This window comes from Macrotis lagotis, chromosome 1 (assembly GCF_037893015.1).
Source record: "Macrotis lagotis isolate mMagLag1 chromosome 1, bilby.v1.9.chrom.fasta, whole genome shotgun sequence".
NCBI lineage: Eukaryota > Metazoa > Chordata > Mammalia > Peramelemorphia > Peramelidae > Macrotis > Macrotis lagotis.
This window is the reverse complement of record NC_133658.1, coordinates 95,802,694-95,830,648: the sequence shown is the minus strand read 5'-3', so window position 1 is coordinate 95,830,648 and position 27,955 is coordinate 95,802,694. Positions and strand designations below refer to the sequence as shown.

Here is a 27,955-nt window from a genome sequence, read left to right as displayed (position 1 = left end):
TTGAACAGTTTTCCATGATAATTTCCTGCATGGTATTTATTCTCCAGGCTCTTTTGCTAATCATGGCTTTCAGGTATACCAATAATTCACAAAGTGTCTCTCTTGGATCTATTTTCCAGATGGGTCATTTTTTTCTTGAGAGATACTTTACATTTTCTTCTATTTTCTCAGTCTTTTGGTTTTGTCAATGAACTCCTGGTATCCAACAGAGTCATTCTTTTCCATGTGTCCAATTTTAGTTTTTAAGGTTTTATTTTTCTTCAGTTAACTTTTTAATTTCCTTTCCTAGTCAGTTAATTTTATTTTCTAGCTGGTCAATTTTACTTTTAAAATTATTGTTTTCTTCAATTAATTTTTCATAATTCTCCTGCATGATTCTCATTTCTATTCTACATATTTCTTCTTCTTCTCTTCTTTGGCTTTTACATTTTTTTGAGCTCTTCCAAGAGGTCTTTATGGAATTGAGATCAATTCATCAGCCCCTTAGTGGCTTCACATATAGGCATTTTGTCATTGCTTTCCTCTGCTGAGATGTGTTTTTGACATCCCTATCAGAAAAGTAGCTGTCAATGGTTAGCGCTTCTTTTGGTTTTTGCTTTTGGTCATTTTGTTAGTTGATCTCTTTTCCATTGTGTATATTGTCCTAAGGTTTTTTTGCTGGGGGGTGGGAGTTCTTGTCCCTAGCTTTCTACTCTGATCTTTGCTGTGTTCCCAGTTTGCTTCCTGTGCTAGGGTAACTCAATGCCACACCAGCTTCCCAGGGCTCAAAATCTTGTTCTCTGAACTGTTGGAAGAGCTGTGCTTGGACCTTAACTATACTGTGGCTAAAGGTCTCTAACTGACTTCCCAACTTTCCCACCTACACTGGGTTTTGCTACATTTTACCCAGATGACAAACTTTTTTTCCTGAAGTTCCTTTAAGATATCTTGCTGAAAACTTGTTTCACTGTTTTTTGTCGTTGTTTTTATTTTTGGTGTATTTTGTCACTTTAGGGTCTGTTTAGAGACTTCGTTCAAAATTCAGTACTAAACTAATATGTTTGTTCCCTTCCTGATCTATTTCTCTAACTGACTTCTCTTTTTTTCAATAGTATCACATAATTTTGGGTTTTTTTTTTAAGGATTATTGCTTTAGTATAGTTTGAGGTATGTTTCTACTAGACTCTTCCTTCCATTTAAAAAAAATTCCCTTGAGACTCTTAATCTGTTGTTTTCCAGATGAATGTTATTTTTTCCTAACCTTATGATCTTTGTTTGATTGGTATGGCGTGAAATAAGTATTGGTTACTTTGGAGAGAGAAGTTTTAGTAGAATGCTGAGCTCATAAATCAGATTTCAAATGGTTGCAATATGAGTGACAGGAGATGCAATGAATGTAGACATTTTTCTAGGAGTTTGACTGCGAAAAGGAGGAGAGATAAAGGACAATATTCTGAGAGCATGGTGAAGATTGTTGTTGTTTTTTTAATGGGGGAAACTTGGGCCTGTTTATTGGTACCAGGGAAAGAATTAGTGATTATAGAAAGTTGAAGACTAAAAAGAGAATTAAATGATTTAGACAACAATGTGCTAGAGATAGAATGCTGTATGGGATCAAGGATACATAGAGAAGGTATTGACTGTGGCAAGAAAGTCCTCCTCTTTGTCAGAAAGTGGAGTAAAGAAGAAGATAATGAGGAATTATGTAAAAAAAAAATTGAGATGAAGAGAAGGGGGGGGAAACGTAAGTTCACTGTAGATAGTCTCTATTTTCTCAGTAAAATATAAAGGAAGAAGGGAAAAGTGTGAGAGGATTGAGAAAAGAAGAGAAGACTTGGAATAGCCTCTGTATTTAGCAGGAGAGAAAACCAATTAGGGAAGAATAAAAATATTTCCTTGCTTGATTTAAGATCCAGTTGAGGTTAGATAGCAGAAATTTTTCATGGTTTCCATCAACTGAGTTTTGACTTCCTCCTTTTCTGCTCAGTATGAAACACATAAGAATAGAGAAGAAGATGATAGAAGTGATTTAGTTTAGGATTTCACAAATGTTTATATAATTTAAATATTATGTTAATTTGGCAACTTTCTTAAGAGCTTGTTTAGCTTATCTTCTCGTTTTTTGCTGCATCTTTATCTAAGTTATATCTACTACTCATGAATAATCCCCCAATACTCAGTCCTTGGCCCTCTTCTTTTCTCTTTTTCTACAATTTAATTTTGTGATCAGGTCCCATGGATTCAATTACTATCTCTATGATTGTCAGTTGCATTTGTCTAACCCTATCCTCTCTCCTGACCTCCTGTCTCACATCTCCAATTGCCTGCTAGATCCATTTGAACTGTGTTTTTTGACACCTTAAACTCAACATGTCCAAAACAGCCCAAATTCTTTCCCCCATAACCATCTTTCTAACTTCCCTATTCCTATCAAGAGCACTATCATCTTCCCAGTCATTCACCTCCTGTAGCCAGTCTGTTGTCACTTCTACCTTTGCAATATCTCTCATAAAAGTCCTCTTTTCTCTCTGACCATCTCATTTTACCATCTCATCTTATCATCCTGATTCAGATCCTTATCACCTTACTCCTGAGCTATATGTTCTTTGCCTCAATTCTCTCCCCATTCTTAGTCCATTCTTCACTCATCTGCCAAAGCGATCTTCCTAAAGTCCAGGTCTGATCACCTCACCATCCCTCTTTCAATGATCTCCAGAGGCAATCTGTTACCTCTAAGAGCAAATTTAAAACTCTCTATTTGACTTTGAAAGCTTTCACAATGTGGTCCCTTTTCCACCTTTCTAGTCTTCTTATACTTGACTGCATTCCCTCAACCCCTGACCCCACATAGATTTTCAGGGCCTCTGTCTGCCTGTCTACCTCCATTCTTCCCACCCTCCCTCTCTCTTTCCCTTTTCCCTTCCCTCCCTTCTCTTTCTACCTATCATACCACCCCTCAGTACCTTTTCTGGATATTCATACACATCATTATTCACTAACTATAAGTGTCTCACAAGGCACCATCCTGGCTCCTCTTCTCTTCTCCCTCTATATTACTTCACTTGGAGATTTCATTAGTTCCTATAGATTTAATCATCATGTCTATGCTGTTGATGGCAAATCTACTTATCTTGCTCCAACTTCTTGATTGATCTCCAATCTCACATCTCCAGCTGCCTTTCAGACATCTAGAACTAAGTGGTCAGTATGCTGAACTCATTATCTGTCTGCCAAACCCTCTGCTCCTTCTATTTTCCCCATTACTAGAGAGAGTAATATTAATTTCCCTCTGCCCCCCAGGCTTATAACCCAAATGCCATCTTACACTTTTCATTATCTCTCTACCCCGCCCCCCATATCCAAGCTGTTGTTAAGACATATGGATTTCACCTTTGCAATACCTCTCAAATATGCCCCTTTCTCTCCTGTGACATTGCCACCACTGTAGTGCAAGCCCCCAACTCACCTGGATTACTATAATAGTCTGCAGGTGGATCTACCTGCCTCAAGTCTTTCCCCACTCCAATCCATCCTCCATTCAGCCACTCAATGATTTTCCTAAGACACAGGTCCTGCCATATCCCTATTCAATAAACTCCAGATTCATCTTTAGAATCAAACACAAAATTCTCTTCTTGGCATTCAAAGATCCTCTGCTTGGCATTCAAAGTGCTTCATAACTAACTCCCTCCTACCTTTCAAATCTTCTGATATCTTACTCTGCTCCAGTGATACTGACTCCTTTCTGATCCATGAACAAAATCCTCCATCTCAGCTCTGGGTATTCTCTTTGGTTATTCCCCATGCCTCGTCCTTCCTCATCTCCACCTACTGGCTTTTCAAGTCAGCTAAAATCCAATCTTTTGTAGGAAACCTTTCCTCATTCCCCTTAATGCTAATGCTTCCTCTCTCAGATTACTTCCAAATTACTCTCTCTATATTTTGTATGGACAGTCATTTGCATATTGTTTTTACCATTAGAAGAGTACTGTTCCTTGAATTCAGAGATTATTTTTGCATTTCTTTATTTGCACTCAGTCCTAGTTTGTAATAAGTACATAATAAATGCTTGTGGGGGCAGGTAGGTGATGCACTGGATCAAATGCTGGATCTGGAGTCAAGAGGACCTGAGTTCAAATGTGATTTTAGACACTTACTAATTGTGACCCTTTACAAGTCACTTAACCCTATGTGTCTCATTTTCCTCATCTATTAAAATGAGCTGAAGAAGGAATGGAAAACCACTCCAGTATCTCTGACAAAAAACTCAAAATGGGTTCAAGGAGACTTGGACATGACTGAAAAATTACTGAACAAATTATTTATTATCTTGACTTGGAAAACTCTCTCTTTATTAGGTAAATGTCTTTCTGTCTCACTAAGACTGACTTGGTTATGGAATCACTTCCAATACAGTGGTAAAACAAGTTTTATCTAGGTATTTTTTCTTTGCCTGTATTTCTCTGGTACAGAATAGATTTTGTATTCCTCCTTAGAAAGATACAAGTTATCTTGTGTTAATTGAACTTACATTGTAGGGTATATGCATACACCACTCCCTTTCCCTCTCATCCATTGCCCAAATTTTATATGAAGTTGGGACAATGTGGGGTAGGAGGAAGGAAGTGTTGTAATGAACATTAAAATGTAACTTTCAATAATAAAATCAATTTTTTTATGTAAGTTGGAGCAACAGAATTAGCATTCTTTTCCCACAATGTTCAGTTCTTGCCCATTAAAATAATCTCATTTATTATATTTGTAATAAATACAATTTTTCTAAATTAAATGAGATGGAAAGGAATATACAAAGTGACTATTTGTTAATGCTCTCTCTCTCTCTCCCTCTCTCTCTCTCTCAAAATCTGATGTCTCTGAGTTAGTAATATATATTCCAGAGTAGAAATATGTGAGGACACCAGGTGTTTTTCTTCCCTCTTTATTATGTATAATAGAAACAGTGTGGTATAGTATATAGAATGCTTAGAGGTAAAAAATCTAGGTTCATAATCTTCCTTTAATACTGTATGACCACGAGCAAATCATAACTGCAGTCAATTCCCTAAGATTTATCAACTAAGTCACTTATGGCTGGGCTCTGCACCCTAAGTTGTACCACCACAAACCAGACTACCTTCTTAATATTTTCATCACTCACACACTAGAGCTTTGGTCATGCTATTCCCTCCACCAAGAAAATGTCTTCCTCTTTACCACCTGGTCCATTCCTATCTGTCATTCAGACCTCAACTAATAGTCTTCCTTTGCCATGGACTCCTATCCCGATTAATTGCACTGATCCTCCCATTCTGAACTCCTCTATCACAGACCAAAGTTGCTTTAGGAACTTAATTATATATCACATCATAGTTTTCTCTGATTGTTTCAAATTAAGATCTGACCTTTCCAACAAGATTACAAGTCCTTTGAGGGTGGCAGTAAAATCTTATACTTCCCTTTTAAAACCTAGTACACTGTTCAGCAAATAATAGACATACTAAATGCTTGGTTGACTAACATACATTTAAGTTACAGTTATGCTTTTAAGCTAAGGAGTTAAAAAATAATAGGTAAAGGACCCCTTCCATAATCAAACAACCATTTAGTCTATGAATTTAGTTATAAATTTAAATCATGTAATTCTCTGAAGAGCCCAAGACACTACATAGTAACCCCTTAAAAAAGCTTTTTCAAAACCCACAAAAGATTGGGAGAAATTGGAGACTGAAGCGCTGGAAGAAAGAAGTGATACAATGGGAAAGGGTATGGAAGAAGGGAGAGAAGCAGTTCCAAAATCTGGTTAATGCAGTAAATGACCCGAATGTGTACTGTGAAATTGTTTTCAACAAAGATTTAAACATTGAGGCATAAAATGAAAGGAACTGGTGTATATACTGATGGATTTCTCTGTAAAAACAAATGCTTTTGATAAATATGAAAGAAAAGCAACTGTCTCCTTTATACCACTCACACAATTACTTATCTTTTGATAGTTCCAAGTTTTTTTTATTTGGTAAATATGATCAAGAATTATGTTAACATTTTTATTTCATCAATAGAAAAACAACATCTTTTGGATAGCAGAGCTGCAAAATAGATTCATATTCCCTATAATTAAGGATCCACAATTATTATAGTAAAAAAAGTGGAGATAAATTTTAACATTGAGACAAAGACATCCTTCAGAATTCTGTTTAAAGTGAGTTGTCTATGATCTCCACAATTAATATCCAAAGCAGGCCAAACCTGTCTGGTTTCAGGTTTTATTACAACTGGAAATCCCAATCTTGTTTTGGGCACATTTGAATACATCTGGCTTGTTGTTTTTTGGTTTGTTTGTTATTATTATTTTGTTGTTGTTGTTTTGAGATGAAAGATACCAAACAATGTAGAGATGAACTTGACTTTCAATTTCAGAATGAAGCCCAAACTCAAATGCATTACAAAAAGTCTAGACTTAGGATAATATAATTAATTTTCTGTTCCCACAGTAGTGAATTCTACACCAAGCTTGATACAACCATGATTTCATTTAAATTTCTTTAAAATATGACTTGGGTCAGCAATATTGCTATGTGATTGAATTACCAGCTTGTAGGAGACTGAGGCTGGTGAAGCACTTGAGTTTGGGAATTTTAAGATGCAATAGGACTAAAGCCAATTGTACATCTGCACTAAGTTCAGCATCAGTATATGACTAGCCACCAAGAGTAGGAGGACCACCAGAACACCAATCTTCCCTGAGGGTTGAACCAACAAAGCAAATCAAAACTTCCATGACAACCAATGGTGGGTTGTGTCTGCTAGTGTCACTTCCTTTTTCAGTCTCCTACCCCCCCCCCCCAAAGTTTAAAAAGGCATGGAAGAGAATGCAAAATGGTTATTCAATGATAATAATCTCTCTCAGAATCTTATTTTAATGGATTAGCAAGGCATCCTTTGGCAGAAATATATAGAGACATCAGTATTATTTTAACATTAGCATTAATTCACATAATTTGTATATGCTTTAGTGTAAATAAACTCAGTATACTCAGATAGAGGCAGCTGTGGGTTAGGTTGCTGGGTTAGGTTCTGGAAAACCTCTATTTAAATTCTTCTTCTGACCCTTAATAACCATGTGACTCAGGGAAGTCACCTAACAGACATTTGTTAGTTATAGGTGCTTTTCCCAACCTCTCTTAATTCTAGTGCCTTCTGTCTCTTAAGTATCTGTATTTCTTTTTTATCGTGTATGTAGTTTCCCCCCACATATATGTTTGCTCTCTATCTCTCCCATTAGATTGTGAGCTTCTTGAGGAAAGGAACTATCTTTTGCCTGTTTTTATACTCCCTGCTCTTAGCATGATGTTTATTGACAGACTGATGGTTGCAATCTGGATTTCCTTAAACTGATCATATCCCAGTTTATCTTTATTAATATGTATAAGAAGCCATATTATAATTATAAAATTCAGCTATGAATATTTCTAATTGTAGGTCTTTCATATATCTAGATAGTTCAGCATTATCTGCCTTAGATTACAAACACAGTATAAAGTTAGGGATTACTTTGAATTAATTTGAACAATGTTATTTACAAATGTTGATAATGATGTCTTAAGATGATGAAGATATTGTGGGTCAATGATTCAACTTAGCATTTGAATTTCATTTTTGAAATGGTAGTGAGCCCATGCAATTTTAAACCAAGCTCTATATAGATCATAAGATAGGATGAGCTGGTACTTATGGACAGGGCCCTCAGGGTTGTTTGTGAGCCAGGAGGCCAAATCTCTTCAGAAATTCAAATACTTAATGCAATCACATTCTTTACAGCACTTTTAAAAAAAGAGGAAAATGATTTTGCTTAAAAAAAAAATTCACATCTGGTTCAAAGTCTGTTTATGCAGGTAAAAACTATAGCAGAGCTACAGCAAGTTATACTAAATGAAATCGTTAAGGCTTAGCTGATACCCATGTGCTGAATGTGACCAGAGTTTGTTCTCCCTTTGTGGTACTGCTGGTGCTGATAGCCATTCATTTCCAAAAAAAGAAAAAAAAAATCACGGTCTTTAAAGGCTCATATGAGTCTATAGAATTAACAGTTGAGATCCAGAATTCCAGTTTTCTCTGCTTCCTGGATATATGTAACTTTCATTAGCTCCAGAGGACTTTAGGAAAGTATAAGGATTTTCAATTTTATCTACAAAGCTTGTTTATGTGGCTTCTAGGCAGGAGGGCTAAATATCTCTCATAGGCACTTTTAAGATTGCATTTTTATCTGCTATACCTTAGGAAATTTGCATGTCTCTTGTGTTTCTGAGTGTACTTTGAAGGAATTTGGGGGTTTATTAGAAAATGACTGATGCTCCATTTAAGCTTTTGGAGGTAAAGGTCTCTTTTCTTCCAAAGTAGATTATAAAACTAGAAACCTCACACAAAGAAAGATAAGGAAGCATAGCTGTACAAGATCAAAGAAAAGCTGTCAGTTTGTTTTAAGTTACCATCAAACTGAACCGGGGAACAGGATGTTTCTCTGCAAAGCAGTCTTTGCTTGGAGGTAGGCGGGGGTCGGGGGTGGAGTATCTTTGCAATATTTTAATAAATTGCAATGATGATCATAGTTACTAAGAGTATCTTCGCAACCATTTAGTTGACTTCATGAACACTGAAGTTTTCAAATTCGCATTATTCATTCTTGTGATTGGTTTATAATTTAAAACCTCATCCTGCATTTCAGATTTTGAAGTTAGATCTAGTGGGTTTTTTGCAAATTTCCTAAAGCCATAAACTGCCAAATAAAAGTTGAATATTCTTTTATCCTTTCTTTTTAGACCTTAAACAGTGATATATTTCATCAATGAAAAATACAGTTGACATGCTACAAACTCACATCATTTTATTTTTGTAAATTCATATTCTAATCAGACTAACAATATTACAATTCCAACACCCAGGTCCAAAGGTCCAGAACATCCAGAGAGATTTCAGTGACTGTGGTAACAAATACTCTTCCTCCCTGATTCACCTACAGAAGCCTGACAGCAGCTTAACTGTTATGTCTAAATAAAACTGGAACTCTTCCTCGTCAAGGGTTCAGCCTGAACAAAATACAGAATATACAGTCATGTTCTGAGATTTTTGTCATATACCCCTTGATGTAATATGTATATACCTTTTAAATAATTTCAGTGCCATGAAAAAAATAATGTTAATAGCTTAGAATCAAAAAGATGAAAAAATCTAAGTCTAATTTTTTTAATCTTTTTTTTTCCTCAAGCGTTTTACGATGGGATAATGAGACAGATGTCTCTCAACTGGAAGGACATTTTGACATTGTTATGTGTGCTGACTGGTAAGTACATAAAAATCATAAAACTCATGTTAGGGGGGAAAAAAGAAGCTTTGCTGGAGTAATTGTGCTCTGCCGATTTGCTGATGGCTAAGCAAAGTCAACAAATGAAGCACAAAGCCACCTTCACCTCGACAAATTAATATTCATCTCCATGTGACAGTCCTAAGGTAGTCTTCTATCACACAGTAACTTCTACCACATTATTTCCCAAAGATTGATTTTGAGAAGCATTTCCATTTTCTGGAATTGCCTCTGTTTCATGCTTGACGTATCAGTAAATGGACGACTTAGGCAAATTGCAAATAATTATGGCTCAGTGAGGAATAGTCTGGAGAAAAGGGAGTTTATCAACACAAACAGCTCAATTAGCTTACTTCTTAGGAAAGATCTGACTATTGATATAAGAGGATATATGCATACATAACATACATATGTATTATATCTCTATATGTATAGATGTGAGAGTAAATAATCTTGATATATTCACAACCATATCCCGAAAATATTTTATGTATGTATTTGTACATATATAGTCAAAACAACTCTAGAGAAAAACATTTCTCCAGTGTTTGCATTTGATATACAATCATTTCAGTTTTTATCCAGTAGCCTTTGTTTTTAATATATGCTAAAACAATAGCTAATTATAAAATGAAATTCCCTTAATAAATGGAAAATTAACACATAAAATAAGGGAATTTTTGAAAGATTGGCTTTTAAAAAATGTCCGCATTGAGTTTTTTTGCTTAGTGTTTTTATTTAGCCAGACTTGTTTGTTCATGAAGGTCTATTTCTTTCTGAGTTACAGGGTAAACAAGCCTGAGCCTTTTAATAATTGCTGCAGCTAATCTTTCATAGTTTCTTTAAATAAATTAGATACTATTTTAATTTATGGGAAACTTTGGCAATTATTGCATATTTTCTGTTAAATTTCAGTCTCTTTGACTTTGTGGTAGTGTTTCAGATTTTTAAAACACAAGTTCAGAGGTAATAAACAAGCTCTTATTTTGATGAGCACAATCAGCAGGTCCAGAACACTGGAACAGACAGGGTGTTGGTTGAATGATGTATTTCTGGCTCTCACTAAGAAATATGGCATTTTTTAAATGAAAGGAAATAGATTTCTTTTAAAGCAAAAATCCTTTTTAGTTTTATAACATTTTCAGCCAGTCATTTTCCTATTTAAACCAACTAAATGATCTTTTCAGGAGAACCTGCCTCAATGAAAAACATTTTTCAAGCTTGTGACTTTTTACTTCTTCCTCCTCCTTTACTTATACTGTGTGGCAACAGCACTTCATTCTCTTTATCATTTCATTTCAGAAAATGTCTTTGTTCCCAAAAAGGACAGACCCAGGTTTCTGACTAATCACCAATAATGTCTTAGAGATGCATCATCTGATTAAAATAAGAAGCTAACCATGGCCATATGATTTCAGCAAGTAATTTTGTAAATGCCTTCCTCACCAAATAGGAGAATAGATTCTCCAGGTTTCATTGCACTGATGAAGTTAATGCCAGCAGGATTAGATCAGATTAAGTATGAAAGTCAGATCAGAGTGCTGGTGGACAAGAGCAGAAGGGCAGCAGTCTTCTCGGGGGCTTAGACAAGGGTCGCTTGGGGATGTTCTCCAGATTAGGTGGGTGAGGCAAGGTCTGGCCAAGAGATTTAGAGTGAAATTTGTTCTTCACACAAATATCAAAACAACCTGGCTTTTTCATATCTTGTACTATGGACACTCACACCGTGTCATCCTATTTGTATTGGAGAGTCTGGCAGAGAGAACAAGACTTAAGCTGTTTTCCGATTAATGTCCTCAGGTAGGTTAAAAATAGTCTAACATTTTTGAAAATTGTATTTTCACCAGAAAACAACATGCATACTTAATAAATACATAATGCAAATTCAATTTAAGCTCTTTAATTCAATCATACATATCTATAGATAATGGCTAGGCATTTTGGCATTTGTACATTTAAGTGATAATAAGCCAACTTTAGTTTTTAAAATTTTTTTCTTAGTTGACATATTGGTTATCTTCTTTCTTGTCTCCTACCCCCAGTTCTTTTTCCTTTAGCAAACTTATAATTTTCTTTAGTAAACATGAAAAATCTAGATTACTCTCCCTGAAGTGCTGATTTTTCTATTCCAAAGATAAATATTTTAGTATCTGGTCTGTCATTGACTGAAAATGATTAAACTGCTTAAAAATTTAATTTGAATGTTTATGACTTATTATACTTTGGATATAAAGTTTGGATGGACACTGTATCCTCTGGATTTTTTTTTCCTTGTTGGTATTACTTAGTATTAGAATCAATGCATGGATGTTGATTCTGGGAGCAGACAAGCTACATTGCATGGTTAGAATGTGACACAGTAAGGGAAAGGAAAGCTTTCTTCAGTTCTGGCCTTAGATGTGGATGAAACCTAAAGAGCCCAGTGTCAAAAACAGGTGCTACACACAAATGGATCACGTTTAGCCTCACACTGTCCTCCCACTATTGTCAGGCTACCAGATCTGAGATTAGAGGCCCAGAATATGAAGTAAGAATCTGAGTTCAAATATTAGGTCCATGGATTAAATTCTTGTTGAAGGCTTTCCAGCAAGGGTGGTATTGTTTGATTTCTTGAATAGCTAACCAGTGGTACTGCTTGATCCCATTTACATGAAAACAAGCTCTATTCACAAACCTATTCTAAACCCACATTGAGGTTCAAGTAAAAATGCACATGATTACAAGAAGCGGTGATATGTTTATGTTCCCAAATCATTCATATATTCATATATTTACATTCAAACATTCACAAGCCTCGTGTGCAGTGGTGGGAATAACTTATTTCCCAGAACAGACAGTCTCTTGGTTCACAACTAAATTTAGTAGCTCCACTAGATTTTAAAATAAAGAGGCAAACTGTGAAAGCTTGTCATTATTTCCCCATTCAGCATTTTTGACAATAAAAAATAGTTTCATGGTTCAACAGCTCCTAAATAACTTGGAAAGTGTCAACTTTGAGATAAATAGAAGGAAAAAAAAACTAGGTGAGGCCACACCTGCAAAAAGATGATGTTGACAAACATCAAAATACTGGAATGTTTAACCACAGGGACAGAAAAACTACTTATTATGGCTCCTCAGATGACTTGTTTCGGGTTGAATATAATGTAAGGATTCTTTTCTGCTGGAATGCAGGCCAACCCCGTCCTTGCTGAGTTTAGAATAGCCAGTGATTGTTAATTTTAAGCCTGCCTTTCCAGACTCCTGTTCAATCACAATGAAATCTAAGGGTCTGGAAGTAAGATGTTTTTTACCCAATGAACGCTTTCATTCACTGGTTGACGGCTCTCTAGTTTATTGGAACGCTGCAAAAAGAGAAATGACTGTGTACATTTGGATTCTCTAAAGGCTTGGAAAGCATGTCTGAAATGCCACCCGTAACCTGGCCTATTGTGCCCAGGTATGCCAGTACAATTGCAGTATAAACTCACCCGCAGTCAGAGACTTTTAAAGATAAAATTGGAAGTGTGGAGGAAGAACAGTAGCTGTTAACTCCAACTTTCTTTTTCTTTTTTCTTTTCTCTCTTTTTTTTTTTACTTCTAGTCTTCTTAATACTGATTGCACTTCATTCTTCCCCTATTTTTTCCCTTTGATGTGAAGAAATATTTAATTTTAAGCTTTTTTTTTTTTGAAGGACTGATATTTTTTCCTAAACCAGATATTCTACAATCTCTCCTGACTCAACTCTGAGTTGTGATATTATAAGTATCAATCTAGGTCATAATTTCATAAGACTTAAAGCTAGAAAGGACCTTATAGATAATCCAGTTCTGCTCCCTTATTTGATAGATGAAAGGGAGCAAATGAAATAAACAGTATTCAAACCAGAGCTTACTCAAAACATTGTTCTTTCTATAGTTTCATGAAGTTCATAATTAAAATAACTCTTCAGTCTTAAATGAATTTGAATCTAAAGGAAGTTAATTAAAGGTGATAAGATCTTACCTTTAAAGTCCAATGAGAATACTAATTTCTACCAGATTACCCAAAAGATATTCTCCTGTCTGAGGATCCCATTTCCCTTTTGGCTAGTATTACAGTGGATATACTCATTTTCTATATAGAACTATATTCTAACAAAAAGAACAAACACAGACCATTGAGCATTCTTCCCTTTAATTAGAAACAGAACATTAATAAAGGTAATAACAATAACATTAATGTTATTATGCATTTGTTGCAAAACATTTTGCATTTGCTTCTCACAATACCTTGAGATCAACAGAGCAAGTATTATTGCTCCCCTAATACAGATGAGAAAAGTGAGACACAGGAAAATGTGGTCTTGAGGCTGATGAGTCTACATAGAAACAAGAATGAAAAACCCAAAGTCAGCTCTTTTGACTCCTAGGTGAAAGCACTTTTTTCTTCTACTTGACATTTTCTTCTTTGACTCAAGAATCAATAGGAGAGTTAGCCCCATAGACAAATTGCAAGGAAGTTTTGGTTTGGAGGTCAAACAAGATTAACCATCAATTTATCTTACTTAGTAACTGAAGATAAATTTGAAACTATATCTTCCTCTCAACAGAGTGACTTACTGAGCTGTAGATCCACTTAAATTAACAGCTATTCTTCTAGCCCATTAGGATTTATATAAAGAGTGCTTTTTTTCCAGGGAATTGTGCAGGCATATACCTTCCATTAAAGGACATTGAAATTGTTCATCTAACATTTTCTGCAAAGTCTTCTACTTGTGCTAAGGCTGAGGTTTGGTTGGAGGACAGAACTACTAGAAAGCCAGAAAATGTTCCTTAGAAATTTTAACTAATTTTTGAGGGGTAGATAAATGTGGTTGTGATTATACTATCAATGTATCAACATCCCAATAAATATCTCAAATATTAACTGTCTATAGAAAGTTTATTTTCTTTTTGAAACTTTACTTGCCCTGTGTTTAAATCCTGCTTCTGACATATATACTAATCTGTATGTTCATAGGTGAGTCACCTGACTTCTCAGTGTCCTAAGACTTTAAGCTACAGACTAGTGCTGGACCAGTGCTGACCAGAGTAATGAAATCATAGTTTTATAACAAAACAAAGTAAGATAAAAATTGCTTGGCATTACAATACACTCAGCTGTAAGAGCCAGTTTGTCACTTAGTAATTACATCATTGCCCAGCCAACTAAGCCTCCTGTAGGGATAAACAATCAAAAAATTATCACATTTATTCTAAATTTTCTGTGTAAATTAATCTTTAAAAAATAAAATAATTATAAAATTAAAGAGTGACATAAACCAAATTTTAAAAAATAAATAGTGAGGTATAATTTCTACCTTTCCCATTAACTTTTAATGTTATTAATCACTGTTAAATATGAGATTATTTCATTTTAATTAATTGGTTGTGTTTTTACACAGCCAAACACATAAAAAACCACAAACCCTAAATCCCATTAATTCAAAAACTACCAAAGAGTGGATATATGAGAAATGCACATGTTATTGTACATTTTTATTATTTATCATTTAAAAATATATGGTTGTGAACATTAATAAGATAATACTAATAGCCTCTATTCTGTTTCATCTGATCCTATACTTTTACCCTAATTCTCCTCCATATTTGCAAAGTATCTTAGCATCTGTCTTCAAACACTGACTTTAAGCATTAGATAAATTCATTGATTTTGTATTAGTCACATCCCCACCCATAAGAATGAATAGACTGCTTCTGCAGAGATTAAATTTTTTTTTCATGAAGTAACCATCAGCCTATCCTGATGAATAATTCTCTCATCTAGAGCTTTACATCTTGATTTCTTGTTCTTCTGACATTCTGCTGCACCCAAACCTTCTTCTAGCAAAGGAGATGTAGCTACTTTTTCTCTATTCCATTCATGTAACCCCCAAGCACTGATCTTCCCTCATGTGCCACATATTTCCCACACATCTTCCCCAATTACAGACTTATAGAGGTAAAAGGAAATCCAGAAAATCACTTTCTCCTTTCTTTTCTCTTTTATTGTTGTTGTTATTATTAATTATATTTTTAAATTATTACAGGGAATGACTCCACCATTTTCCCTGGTAGCTCTTTTAAATCCTGGAAGATTAAGTTCCCCTTAAAACCTACCAGAGTGTCTGTCACATGGTAGGTGTTTAATCAAAATTTGGGGAAATTGAATTATTTAGTTATATCCAAATGAAAATTTCTGCAATTTCCACATTTTGGGACATCTGTGAAAGTGGAAAACACCTGGTCACTATCTGCATAATAACCTTTCTTGTTTTTATATTGGTCTCCCTAACCATCTTTCTTTTACTTTTACCATAGGACCTACTTTCTCTCCCCTTCCTCATTTGTGTTGGTCTCTGAAGCCATCCTCAATTTCTACCACATTTGTTTTACTTTGGAGAAACCCAGTGAGATGCAGTCCTTTAACAAAGGTTTGGCTGTAGCTGAATATAGGTCCAAGGTTATTTCTCAGCCATTTTTCTATCCACTGCTTGTTACTCCATGCCATTATCTTCTTGACTTTGAAAAGAAAACCACTGCAGTACTGACTATCCTTTCCCTTCCCATTGTAGTTAGTACTTGCTTCACCCAAGAATCAATCAATCTGTCAATCAAGAAATCTTTATTGAACACTTTATTTAATTAAATTCAACAAACATTTATTAAGGGTCTTCTACATGTTGGGCACTGCGTGGGGGCTACAAAAGCAGGTTCAACTCAGACGTATTTCTCAGGGACTGTCCAATATAATAGGAAGTTTTATCATCTTCCTTTGGACCACTATTGCACTAGACATTATAGGGCATACAAAAATTGTAATCATTGTCCTCATGGAGCTTAAAACCAATGCACACAAAATCCTAGAAAACAATTAAGCGTGAGAAGAATTCAGAGAAGAAAAAAATGGCAGGGTAGTTCTGGCACTAGGCAGTGTATGTGTGTGTGTGTGTGTGTGTGTGTGTGTGTGTATGTGTATCATAAAAAGAGAATAGGAATAAATTAAATTAGCTAAAGACAAGGCAGTTTGAGAGGGAGGTCACTATCAGTTAGAGGGTCAAGAAAGATGACTCATGTGGAAGGTAGAGATTAAGTTGCAGCCCAAAGAAAGAGTCATGGGGGGGGGGGGGCGGCTAGGTGGCACAGTGGATAGAGCACCAGCCCTGGAGTCAGGAGTACCTGAGTTCCAATCTAGCCTCACACACTTAATAATTATCTAGTTGTGTGGCCTTGGGCAAGCCACTTAACCCACTGCCTTGAAAAAACCTAAAATATAAGTCCTGGGCGTTGAGGAAGAGGGGACCCCTAGGCATCAGGCAGGACTAGTACAATGTCATAGAGGCAAGAGATAGACTGCCACATTATTGAGCTGCTGCCTAGATCCAGTCTCTCTAGTCATTCTCCACTTCTCTCCTCTTCACTTCTCAGTCTCTTCTTCCCTCTTCCCTGCTTCTTCATTTATAGATTGTTGTATTTTTTGATGCATTTTTTTCTTGCTGATACTTGTATACATAGTTCCCCCTCTAAAAGTGACCTCCCCAACTTCACATCTAATGGTTGAGCCTTCCCCCAACCCAAAGCCCTTACTAGCTCTAGGTTCAAAGGTAGCCTCTGGATTCATATTCCTAAAATGAGCTTAGGAGCTTTCATCAGTAAATTTATTTTTTAATAGTCAACAATTATACAGAATTATCTCAAAGTTACAAAGGTGAAATAATAAGAACTATAGCCACCAAATGTCCTCCCCCCTCCCCAAATAAACTCAGTGCACAAATACACAAAGCATCAATGAAAGGGTGGGCACATACTTAAGAATCACTGGTAGTGAGCCACAGATGAAGGAAACCTGCAGTGCCAAGGATACTTATGACTTCAGGACTTCAGGGTCCTGATGGTTTTTCCTCTTCTTTGTCCTTCCACTGCTTCCCACTGTGGTCAGTCCCTCTGCTGGGTAGCTCACCCCTCCACGACTCAATTCTTGTTGTCCACGATTAGTTAGCTACACTCCTTAGAGCTGCTTCCTGACCTCATCTCTATGCTGAGCAATTGGTTCAGTTACAAAATTTTATAGTAGATAGCAAGGGTTAAGGAGGGAGACAATCTTATCCTCCCCCAATGCCCTTCTTCTTTCCCCTAAAAAGCTTCATTTCTGACACATCTAACAGCCAGACTCCCCTTCCAATTTCATCAGAGAACTATTTTCATATTTTGTAAAAACACAACTGCTTAGAGTTTTGCTGTATTTAACTTTTTAAAAACATATTAATACTTCTGTTTTTTGCACCTTCATTTCTGTGATTATATCAAACAGCTAGCAGGAGGAGAGGAGCCAAATACCAGCCTGCTCATCCCTCCTCAAATCTCCTCCCAGGTTAAACATGTTTTCCCCAGCAAATCAACCAAAGTGCTTTTCAGTTTTGAATAGTTCTCTGGTGACTTGGGGAGGCTCAAGCATCATTCTTTGAAGAGCCTTCCTCACTACCATGTTCTTATGAGGCTCCATGTGCACAGACTAGGAATTAACATTCTTCCATGAGGGTTCAGGCCCCTCAAAGCTAGTGGACCTGGAGATTACACTCATGCCAACAAATATATGTTGATACAATTCCAGATAAACAGATCATTTTACAAAATCCTAATAAATAGGTTCCTGCTTGCTTGTCTTGTGCTTGTTCTAATACAAAGACATTTTTGTTTAAAAGAAAAGAAAAAAGATAATCAAATTTCTCACCTTAGAAGGAAAGGCTGGTTCAAATGGACTCCTAAAAGAGATAGAAAACCACCTTTCAGGTAAGAAACCAAAACATCAGGGATGAAAATTCCTTTGCAAATGCAAAGTACAGAGGACCCCCAGAATTTCTCCAGGGATCTCTGCAGTACATTACAACTAGAGATCTGGCCAAACCTTCTGAATGAGTCCCTATAACACATGAGTAACAGAAATTTCCATAGTGAACCCCAATCACACCTAGAGCAATCTGAATAGAGGTCCAGACTCACTCATCTCTTGAGGGAAAAAAGCTTGAAAAAAATCAAAATCAGAGAAGTCCCCAAGAGTTGTGGGGCTCCTCAAAAGGGATTAAGCCCTTAGAGGTGATTACCTAGTTTTTTAGGCCATCAGACTAACCTTATCCTATGGATAAGGATTCACAGGATTAAGCATCCACTCTCATATCCCAATAAGGCAAACCTGCTCAAAAGTAAAATGAAATGATAAAAAAATCTCACATGAATGAGTTCCTACATTGTGGTGTAGATGGATTACTAGGTAGATATTCTAAAAATGTAACACATCTAAAATACTCATACCATATTCCATATTTATAATGGACACACAAATTCAATGAATATCAATAACTATTCATTCAACAATGCAGAAGTTTTTTAAAACAGTAAAGGATTCAAAGTACAAACTGGGGCATTCTTAGATTCTGCTAATGTGGGAATTTGTTTTGCTTGAGTTTGTATATTTGTTATAAGAATTTAGTTTTTCTTTTTTTAATAGGAGGGAAAATGGTGGGAAGGGTTTAATGATAAAATTACTGAAAATAAAAAGAAAAGTAAGAGTCATTGAAGAAGGTTTTTTTAATGCATAGAAGGGAACAGAGGGAAGGCCAGAAGAAAACACAGACTAGGAGGACAGCTTTGAAAGTTATGTTTTGAATTTATAGAAAAATTAAAGGAAAAGCAAGTTGTTCATAAAAGTTAAACATTTTTCATGCATAATCTCTTTTCTGATCTACTCTGTATATAGAAATACTCATTTTAGTTGTATTTAAATTCAGAATATTTATTTTTAAAATTTTAAAATTCCTTAGAAAAATTAGTCTTCCTTTGAAAAGGAAACACAAAAAAACTGACTATCCATTACAATCTGCAATTGCTTAAAAGGATATACAACTGAAAAGTGCTGAAGTCTCATCATCATCATCATTATTTCTGAGTGTGTGTATGTGTGTGTGTGTGTGTGTGTGTGTGTGTGTGTGTGAGAGAGAGAGAGAGAGAATTCTGAATGAAGACTCTCTTCTGTGAGCCCCTACAAATGTACAGAGCACCTAAATATATCCAATCAAAGGTCTCATAGTTATGTGTCTATATGTCTATAAAGATAATATGGCTTAGTAAAAAGAACCCTGGACTCATAACCTAAGAGGTCTGGGTCCAAACCTAAGTAATTTCATCTCTCTGATCCAACTTTCTTCATCAGTAGTAGAGGAATTAATAATAACTTCCTCACAGTGCTGTGAGAAAACAGCTTTGGAAACCTTTTGGAAACTCAGTTGTGAGTTGATTTAGTATGTAAGTGTTATTTAGGGGGAGGTTTTTTGGTCTCTTTCATCTTTCCCTTTGAACTCCTCAAGGGCAGGTACTTCATCATCTTTCACCCAAGCTATTGGTTGAAACACCATAGTATCTTAGGGGACAGACAAGAGGCAGAATGCCAAAGGGAATCCAATTACCACCACCACCTTGCCTGCATCTCCCCTCTGACCATGATGGAGTCAATCAAGGACCCTTAGCCCAAAAGTCTTGGAAATCACAGTTCCCCTCCAGTCCACTGGACCTGTTTCCAGACCACCCTTTATAGCCATTACTAGGGGAAAAAGCTTTGTGGAGAGGGGTTCTACTTTCATCACCACCACCAATATCTGCTGACCAATTTCAACCTATAGACAGATAGACATAGGAGACCTGAGAGTGGTAGCACCCCTCTTCTTCATTTCTGCTTCTAATCCAGCCCTCACAGTCATCATCTGAAGAAGTATCTCCTAGGAGGAAGAGTTTGGCCATACCCATTAACTATCAATCATCTGTCACATATGGGGCAGTCAAGCTAGGCCAGTCAAATCTCTGTCACCACTTGTTCACCCCCAAACCCTAACAGAGCCAGCTCAGAACCTTGAACTCAAGAACCTTAGGATTCCAAGTACTTCCAGCCCAGGACCTAAGCTATCATTAACTGCTGACAGCTCCTCTGGACTTCTTACCACCAAATCCTAGGCAATGGCAATGCCATCATGTCCAACAGCAGAAACTGATAGGATGTTATCAGTGTAAATAATATTAAGGAAGAAAACATCAATATCTGCTTTGCCCCTGCACTCTAAGGACCATGGGACTTATCCATCTGACTTGCTGAAGAAACCTTGCATTAAAATGTAAGCTCCTTGAGAGCAGGGTCTGTCTTATTCTTTTCCTTTCATCCAACACTTAGAACAATGCTTTGTACATAGTAAATGCATAATATTTGCTTCATTCTTTCATTCATATTCTAGTTAAGTCTTCATATTATCTTTTACTAAAAAAAGTAAGAATAGGGGCAGAAAGTGCTGCATGAAGGTGGTTAACAGCCTTGTTTTACTAAGACACACCCATAAAGAGGAGACAGTGGAGAACCATTCTTCAGGATACTTCACATACATTGTTCTTGGCAAGTAGTTCATCCATACAATATAGTTTCAGCACTGGAAGCCCTCTCTAGGAAACTTTTCCCCTGCTACAATAAAAACTCCAGTCTCAGAATAAGCTTACGAATATCCCATCTGGTTACAATTGACCCAAGTCTGGGAATCCATAAGGAATTTTCTAACTCCAGAGAAAGATGCTATATACTCCAGGTCTCCAAGGCAAAGCCTAATGAAGACAAGGCCAGACAGGAGCAATTTGGAGAGTGACAGACCAACAACAGATGCTATTAAGAGGTCAAAAGAGAAAAATGAAAGATCACATTGAACTAGATATCAACATGAAGGTCAAGGCAAAAAACCAAGCGTTTCTTTGACCTCTGTCACAGCCTGACTAGACTGGATCCTTTGTTACGGAACCTTTTACTTCTAGGTCGCTGGTTTGAGTCCAACCTCAATGGCATTTATAGTCATAGAAATTCATTACCATTTCAGTGCTATTCATTGATTTGTATAAAGATAGGTTGCTGGAGGATCCCATTGTTTTGGTAGGCAGCCTCAGAAATCTCCTGAGACATAAAGCACTCCAGAGACAGGTTTTTTCCCCCTTGCCTTTCTAAGGGAAGCAAAGTATCTGCAGTTCAAGAATATTTAGGGAGTATTAGGAGTATTCTGAATAGAAACATCCTATCAGAGTTGCTGTATGTTGACTGGCCATTTAGGCTATTGGGCTGAGAGCTATACAATATGATAGAGAGAGACAGTATTACAGAAGGGGAATTAGAAACTGGGATGTAGGCAAGAATTTTGTACAGTTATGTGAGCTCGGGGGAGTCGAGTAGAAGTTTTAATGGTTGTAGTGGCTGAACATTTGGCATTGGAAAGAGAATGAGAGAGAGAGAGAGAGAGAGAGAGAGAGAGAGAGAGAGAGAGAGAGAGAGAGAGAGAGTAGAAGTTAGGAGCAATATGTTTGGAAAATCACATGACAGCAAAGGGACTCAAGAGAGAATGTGGCTATCAGAGCAACCAATGGTCCATTGTGGACATGATCTGTAGTCAAATTGGTTGAGGCTATATGCAGTTATAGGGACTGCTGGAACTTAAACACACATAGGAATACAAATACATTCATACCTACCTACCTACCTATCTAACTATATACATACATACATACATATAAACACATACATATTAAACCAATCTGGAGCAGACTGTGATGGATGTTTTTAAAAGACGATTCCATTCAGTCCATTATATATATTGGATTTCTTAGCTGCTCTTGCTTCTTGTTTCAGAAAAATAAGTGCCCAAGAAGGGAGTGGAGGGCATAAGGTGGGGCAGTGTGTGATATGGTATCATCCAATAGGTGGGTAGAAGAGCTGAAGCTGCAAGAATCTAAACTGTGATGAACTTAAATGCTGGGAAACATGAATAGTGTACTCAGAATCCCACCAGCATACCACCCTACCACCTTAAAGCCTAGAAGAACAGTCAGGTGTGGATTCAGTCCCATTGCCTATTGATGTTTTGACTTGATTTGGTTACCATTGCTTACAATATCATTCTCTTCCCCTTTTCTATAAAGGCATGTGAATAGAAGGAAATTCAAACCTCAATTTCTCCTTTTTAGCTTTGTGTCCATATAGGTAATTAGCCTTGTACTTATCTGCATTAGTATCATTAGAATTGAAAACCCATTTTAATCTGGATTCTGTTCTCTTCTCAATGTCAGCCTGTTTCTGGACCAGTACAGAGCTAGCCTTGTTGATGCAATAAAGAGATTACTCCAGCCCAGTGTAAGTATGTTCCTATTTTCTCCTGAATACTGGCTTCAGAATAATTAGTCTGTGCACAATGATTGAGAGAGGAATGGAATGGCAGGATTAATGTCATATAATACTTTAATACTTATTATGTCCAACTTCAATTGAGTCTTCTAATCTATCAGATTCTTTCCTAATCATAAACTAGGAAACTTCTTATACTTGGCCTTCTGATAAGGAACACAGTGGGGAGCAAAAGAAATAAAAGCGCTTCAAAGATAGGGTGAGATCATTTGTTATCAAAGCTTTTGTAGAGTATGTGCTTTTGATAGCAATGTCTTCATATTAAAGTAAAAGTACAAGATGGAAAGTTTTTTATGTTGGTTCTTGTCACGCCTAATCCCTTCAATGGTAACCTTTGCCATTGGGTACTTATTTATTGTGGAAGAACATTATTTCTCCTCTCTTCATTTCTGTTTATGTCAAAGGGAAAGAACTTTAGATGAATCTGTATATTAAAACTTCTTTTCTTTCCAAAATAAGCCCCATATTTACATATTACAGACATTAGGTCACAATGAAGCCAGGCATGCCATCAAGCTTTATACACATTTTTTACATTTATACATCCATTTATGCCTGTGAGTAAATTACATAGTTTATATCTACCCTTATTTTGTTGGGCTGTTATGCTAAGCTAGGAGGTCCTATAACAGAGATGGAGAGTGAATGAACATCTATTTAAAGCAGGGAAACATATTTAAAGCCCAAGTGTAAAAAAATTATATAAGTATGTGAAACACTTGCTGTGCTCTAAGAATTTAAAATAGGTTAATGATGTTAACCTAATTCTGACCTACTCACTATAAGGCAGAAACTTACATTTTCATAGGAAATGAGATAGACTATCTGTGAAGAAGAGAATTTCCAAATTTTTGTTTTAAAATTCTTTAAAGAAAATAATTTACACTTTGGTCTCTAACCTCAGCCAGACTAATAATACCTTTTAATCTTGCATTTAAATCTTTTTCTTGTTGAAAGCTCCTAAAGCATTTGGATAACCATCCTCTGCTTCATGCTGTTGTTGGGGTTTTTATTTTTTAATTTTGTTATCTCTGGGTAGCTCCCAAATGTATAAATAGCTTCCTCTGAAGAACACCAAAAGCTTTTCAAGTGTTAATCAATTAAATTAGATTGGCCTTTGTAGTCCCCACAGTGAGGTAGGTAGATACTCCTGAGGTGAGGAAGGGCTATACTCCCAGCTATTGAAGGCTGCCTCCATGGTTGACTGACCATTCTAACTTGGGGGTGGAGGAAGGAATGCCTGGCAACTTAGGCCTCCTAGCTAGCCTTGGGGGGGGGGGGGTCTGGGAGCCACAGGCCAGAGGTAAGCATTTAAAATATAGTGGTATTATAAAAGAATGTCATTGAGATTCTGTAATGGGGAGGTCTGTAGGAAAAATGTCATCAATCAATATGTCATTTCAATATCCTCTGGATCTTATGGGTTACAAACAGTCCTTTTATAATCACCAACATTCCTTCAAAGCAGATTTGGGGCAAACACAACTAATTCCATTTTGCTGAGGATTTACCCGATCTACCTGGGATCATAGAAGAAGAGAACTAGGGTAACAAGTGGGTCAAAGGGCAGATTAGACTGGGATCTTTAGCAGGGCTCCTGCCTCTTTCATTAAAAATTGAACCATTAGACACTGTAAATAGCAAACCCTCACTGAAGGAAGGCAACCATTACAATGAGAGTACATGACTGTGGGAAGAATGCAGCAACTGCCAGATGGTAGTTGGTATTTATCCACAATATTAGAAAGATACAAATCTCTGAACTGGGAACTAAAATAATATGAAATGGCACCATTTAAGACTTATTTATGGGGGCGGCTAGGTGGCATAGTGGATAGAGCACTGGCCTTGGAGTCAGGAGTACCTGGGTTCAAATCCAGTCTCAGACACTTAAAAATTACCTAGCTGTGTGGCCTTGGGCAAGCCATTTAACCCCATTTGCCTTGCAAAAAAACCTAAGGAAAAAGAAAAAAAAAAGATTTATTTATGGTAGAAGATATGCTTTTTTAGTGGGTGCATACCACAGTGGACTGCAAACTAGGAAAATTCAGCTTCAAATCCCACCCTCTTAGTTATGGGTCCCTGGACACATCACACCTTCTCTAAGTTCTGATTTCTTCATTAGTTAATTAGAGATAATAATACATATAAAATCTACCTTACAGGGCTATGTTGAAGCATACATAAGGCAAAGTATATGGAGTGCTTTATAAACACTCAAAGGTTAAGTAAAATGTCAGTTATTAGTGCTGGTATTAATATTCTCTGAGACCAAGGTCCAGGTCTCAGCTATCTTTTTTGACATGTAGAGGCGCTAGCATTTTCTAGTAGGATTAGGGCTTGTTGGATATTTATAACATCATTCAAGGGCTAATACAGCATTATCAATTTAAAAAAAAACCCTCAAAAAAGTCCCTGGAAATAAGTGAGGATACTGAGGAAAATAGAGGTTAAGTGACTTATACAGGTTCACACAGTTACAAAGTGACTGAGGCTAAATTTGAACTCAAGTTTTTCTAACTACTGGCCCAGTGCTCTATCAAATACATACCTTTAGGATAATTTAGTCATCAGTAAAGCAGGTTCCCATTATCTCATGTAACAAAGAAAAGTTAAAAAAAAAGAAATCTTGGATTTTGTCACTCTTAGACTAAATCGTTCTCTTTCTGCCTGACTTTCTCTCTTTGTCTCTGTCTCTGTCTCCCTCTCTCTCTCTCCTACTCTCCCTTCCTCCTCTCTCCTACCCTCCCCCACTTCATCATTGACTATCTTACTCAGGGGACAAGACTGCAGGTCATATAAGGCCCATCTGGCACTGCCACAGAAACCACAGGCAGGACTAGAAATTCAATAAATTTAGGAGCTTTTAAGGGGTGAATTAATTGTTTGACCAATTATAGCAGGCTAATTTTTAAATTGATAAATTTATATAGCCCTCAAATGATGTTATAAATATCCAAATGACCCTTGGCAGGAAAAAACTCACCCAATCTAACTAAGCAATGCTAGAGCCTCTACATGTCAAAAAATAGCACCTAGACCAGACTCTAAGCATTTTTATAAATGCTTATTCCCTTCCTCCTATCTACAATTTATCCAACCTCTCCAAGGTTTGAAGACACAAATGCAGTAGGGACTCTTAACAGATAAAGAAGGAAGAAAAATATTGTTCTGGAGCACTTCCTCACTTCACTACTGTGAAATGGGTGGGCAAGTACTCTGACTCTCAGATACATTCCTTCATGCTCCAAGAGGAAATGACAGCATTAGGGTGATCTGACCCCAAGTGGGTTCTGCATCTATGCATTTGTAAGCAAGATCCATAGTCCCCCACTAAAAATTCAAGGTTCTGACCATTCAACATGAGATATTTATAGGGAAGTCTTAGGCCTCTCTGTAGCTCCATCATCTCGATATTTATATACAACACCGCTGTTAACTAAACCCTCCCCACTTGCAGGAAATACCCACTTGCCGCAGAGCAGTGAATCTTATTGAGGGCTAATTACGTATGGAACGCTAGTGTTCAGGGTGAAAGTGCAAAAGTCTTCCTTTATCTCTCTCCATAGGTACAAATGCCACCCAAGTAGTCCCCATGTTTGGGGGGGGGGGGTCTGGAGATCCATTTGTTTTGCAGTGAACAAAAGCTTAAGGGGCCCATTCTGAAATTTTTGCTTGGAAAGTGTTGGGGCAAAATTTTCTCCACTTAGAGATTGATCACTTGTGAATGGCATGCCCTGAAAAAAATGATTTGACTCCTAGGGGAAATTCAACCCCTAGGTTTCTAGATAAAGCAAAACCAGCTGCTGGTTCCCAATGTGTCCAGAGGCAAAGAATGGCAAGTGGAGGGGGTTGGGGTGGAAGAGGAGGGCTGCTACTCAGCTCTTCAGAAGATTATAAATAGGGATGTGGCTGAGGGGAGGAAGGGTCCCTGGAGAGAGCTTAATGAGCAAGGCAGGTTTCCAGTTTGGTCCAGGAGCAATGGAGAAATCTCAGGGTTGTGTCCCAGCCCTGCTGTTAATCTGACACCTGTTCCTGGGTGGGCAATTATAGACAACCTCCTGACAAGGAGGAGGAAGATTCACCAGCAGAGACTTGAGTTTGGGCAGGAAATGTTTGTCACCTGCTAAGAATGAAAACTTTCCCCAAATTCCCTGGTTCTAGGGAAAAACTATAAAGACAATGGATGTCAACTTCTGCCAGCTTTCAACAATGCTGTGCGTGAGAAGATTCTGCAACAAGCCTACAAGAAGACAGTAATGTGAATGATAGTAGGGAAAAAAAAGAAAGAAAGAAAAGGAAAGGAAAGGAAAAGGAAAAAGAAAAGCAGAAAAGTTGAAATCAGCAAATTGCATTCAAAGAAGCAATAGTTCCCCTTTTTTGGCTTCTTGTCACTGATGATTGATAGGGCAAGATGCACTGCAGTCTCTGCTACTGCAAGCCCCTAGCAATCCCGTAGTTTGAGATCAGAGGCCCCAAATGTAATTTAAAATAAGGCAACATCCTGAAAATTGAACTATGGATCAGAAGTGACAACTAAGAAACTGTATCTGCTAATTTTCCTCAGAAATGGCTTTGGGGTATTCAGAGAAGCTAGGAAATAGGAGTTTACCTAGGAACAGGAGGAGATCTGGGGGTCAGCAATATTGACAAGTCTTCTGCTTGTTATCACTGTTACCAAATTGTCAAGAATTCAAAAATATCACTGTAGAATTCATTTAACCTTCTTCCGAAACTAGCCTTAGCCCCAACTGCCAAATTCCAGGAACCCCAACTATATCTGAGAAATGCTGTAAATGTAAATGATGGGCTCCCTCTTTAGAAGAGCAATTTCTTTTTACTGACAGATTTTCTCCTCTTTTTTTATCTAGCATCTGTAATCTACTTTATTTAACTGACATTTAGTACAAACTGTTTTTGCTTGTCTCATGGAAATTGGTTTGTGAGTAAGAACTGAGTGCTGTGAGAAGAAGACAGGGCTTTAGAAAACTTAGGTTCTTGTGAACTTTTCTGCCACCTCTTTGCACCCATAATATTTTTTTTGTCTATTCCTGGGTGAAAATGATAAGTTACCAGGCAATGGTGAGGACCTACAAGGGGTTGTTTTGAGAAGAGCTAAGTTGATTCCCTTTCTCTTATAGCTCAAAGAGTCTAAAAGAAAATACCTAGCCTCTCTCCTAGAAAAAGGAATTGTTGAAAGGACATAGAAAATAAAATGTAGCAAGATATAACAAATTCTTTCCTTACTAAAACTTTATTAATAATACTAGAGATTAAAGACAACTAGTGATCTCTAAAATAAAGGTTCTTAACATTTCTGTGTACTTGTCATGGAACCATTTAGTAGTCCAGTAAATCCAGTGCCC

At 36.8% G+C, this 27,955-nt stretch overlaps 1 protein-coding gene across 1 annotated transcript in view; it reads left to right on the top strand.

The window, feature by feature from the left end:
- Nucleotides 1-27,955, top strand: part of LOC141513378 (calmodulin-lysine N-methyltransferase-like) — an 84,235-nt gene that overhangs the window by 39,846 nt on the left and 16,434 nt on the right. The window contains exons 7-8 of the mRNA XM_074223158.1: nucleotides 9,242-9,316; nucleotides 22,475-22,538. Coding sequence (XP_074079259.1) covers nucleotides 9,242-9,316; nucleotides 22,475-22,538 — 139 coding nt within the window. The remainder of the gene's footprint in view (nucleotides 1-9,241; nucleotides 9,317-22,474; nucleotides 22,539-27,955) is intronic.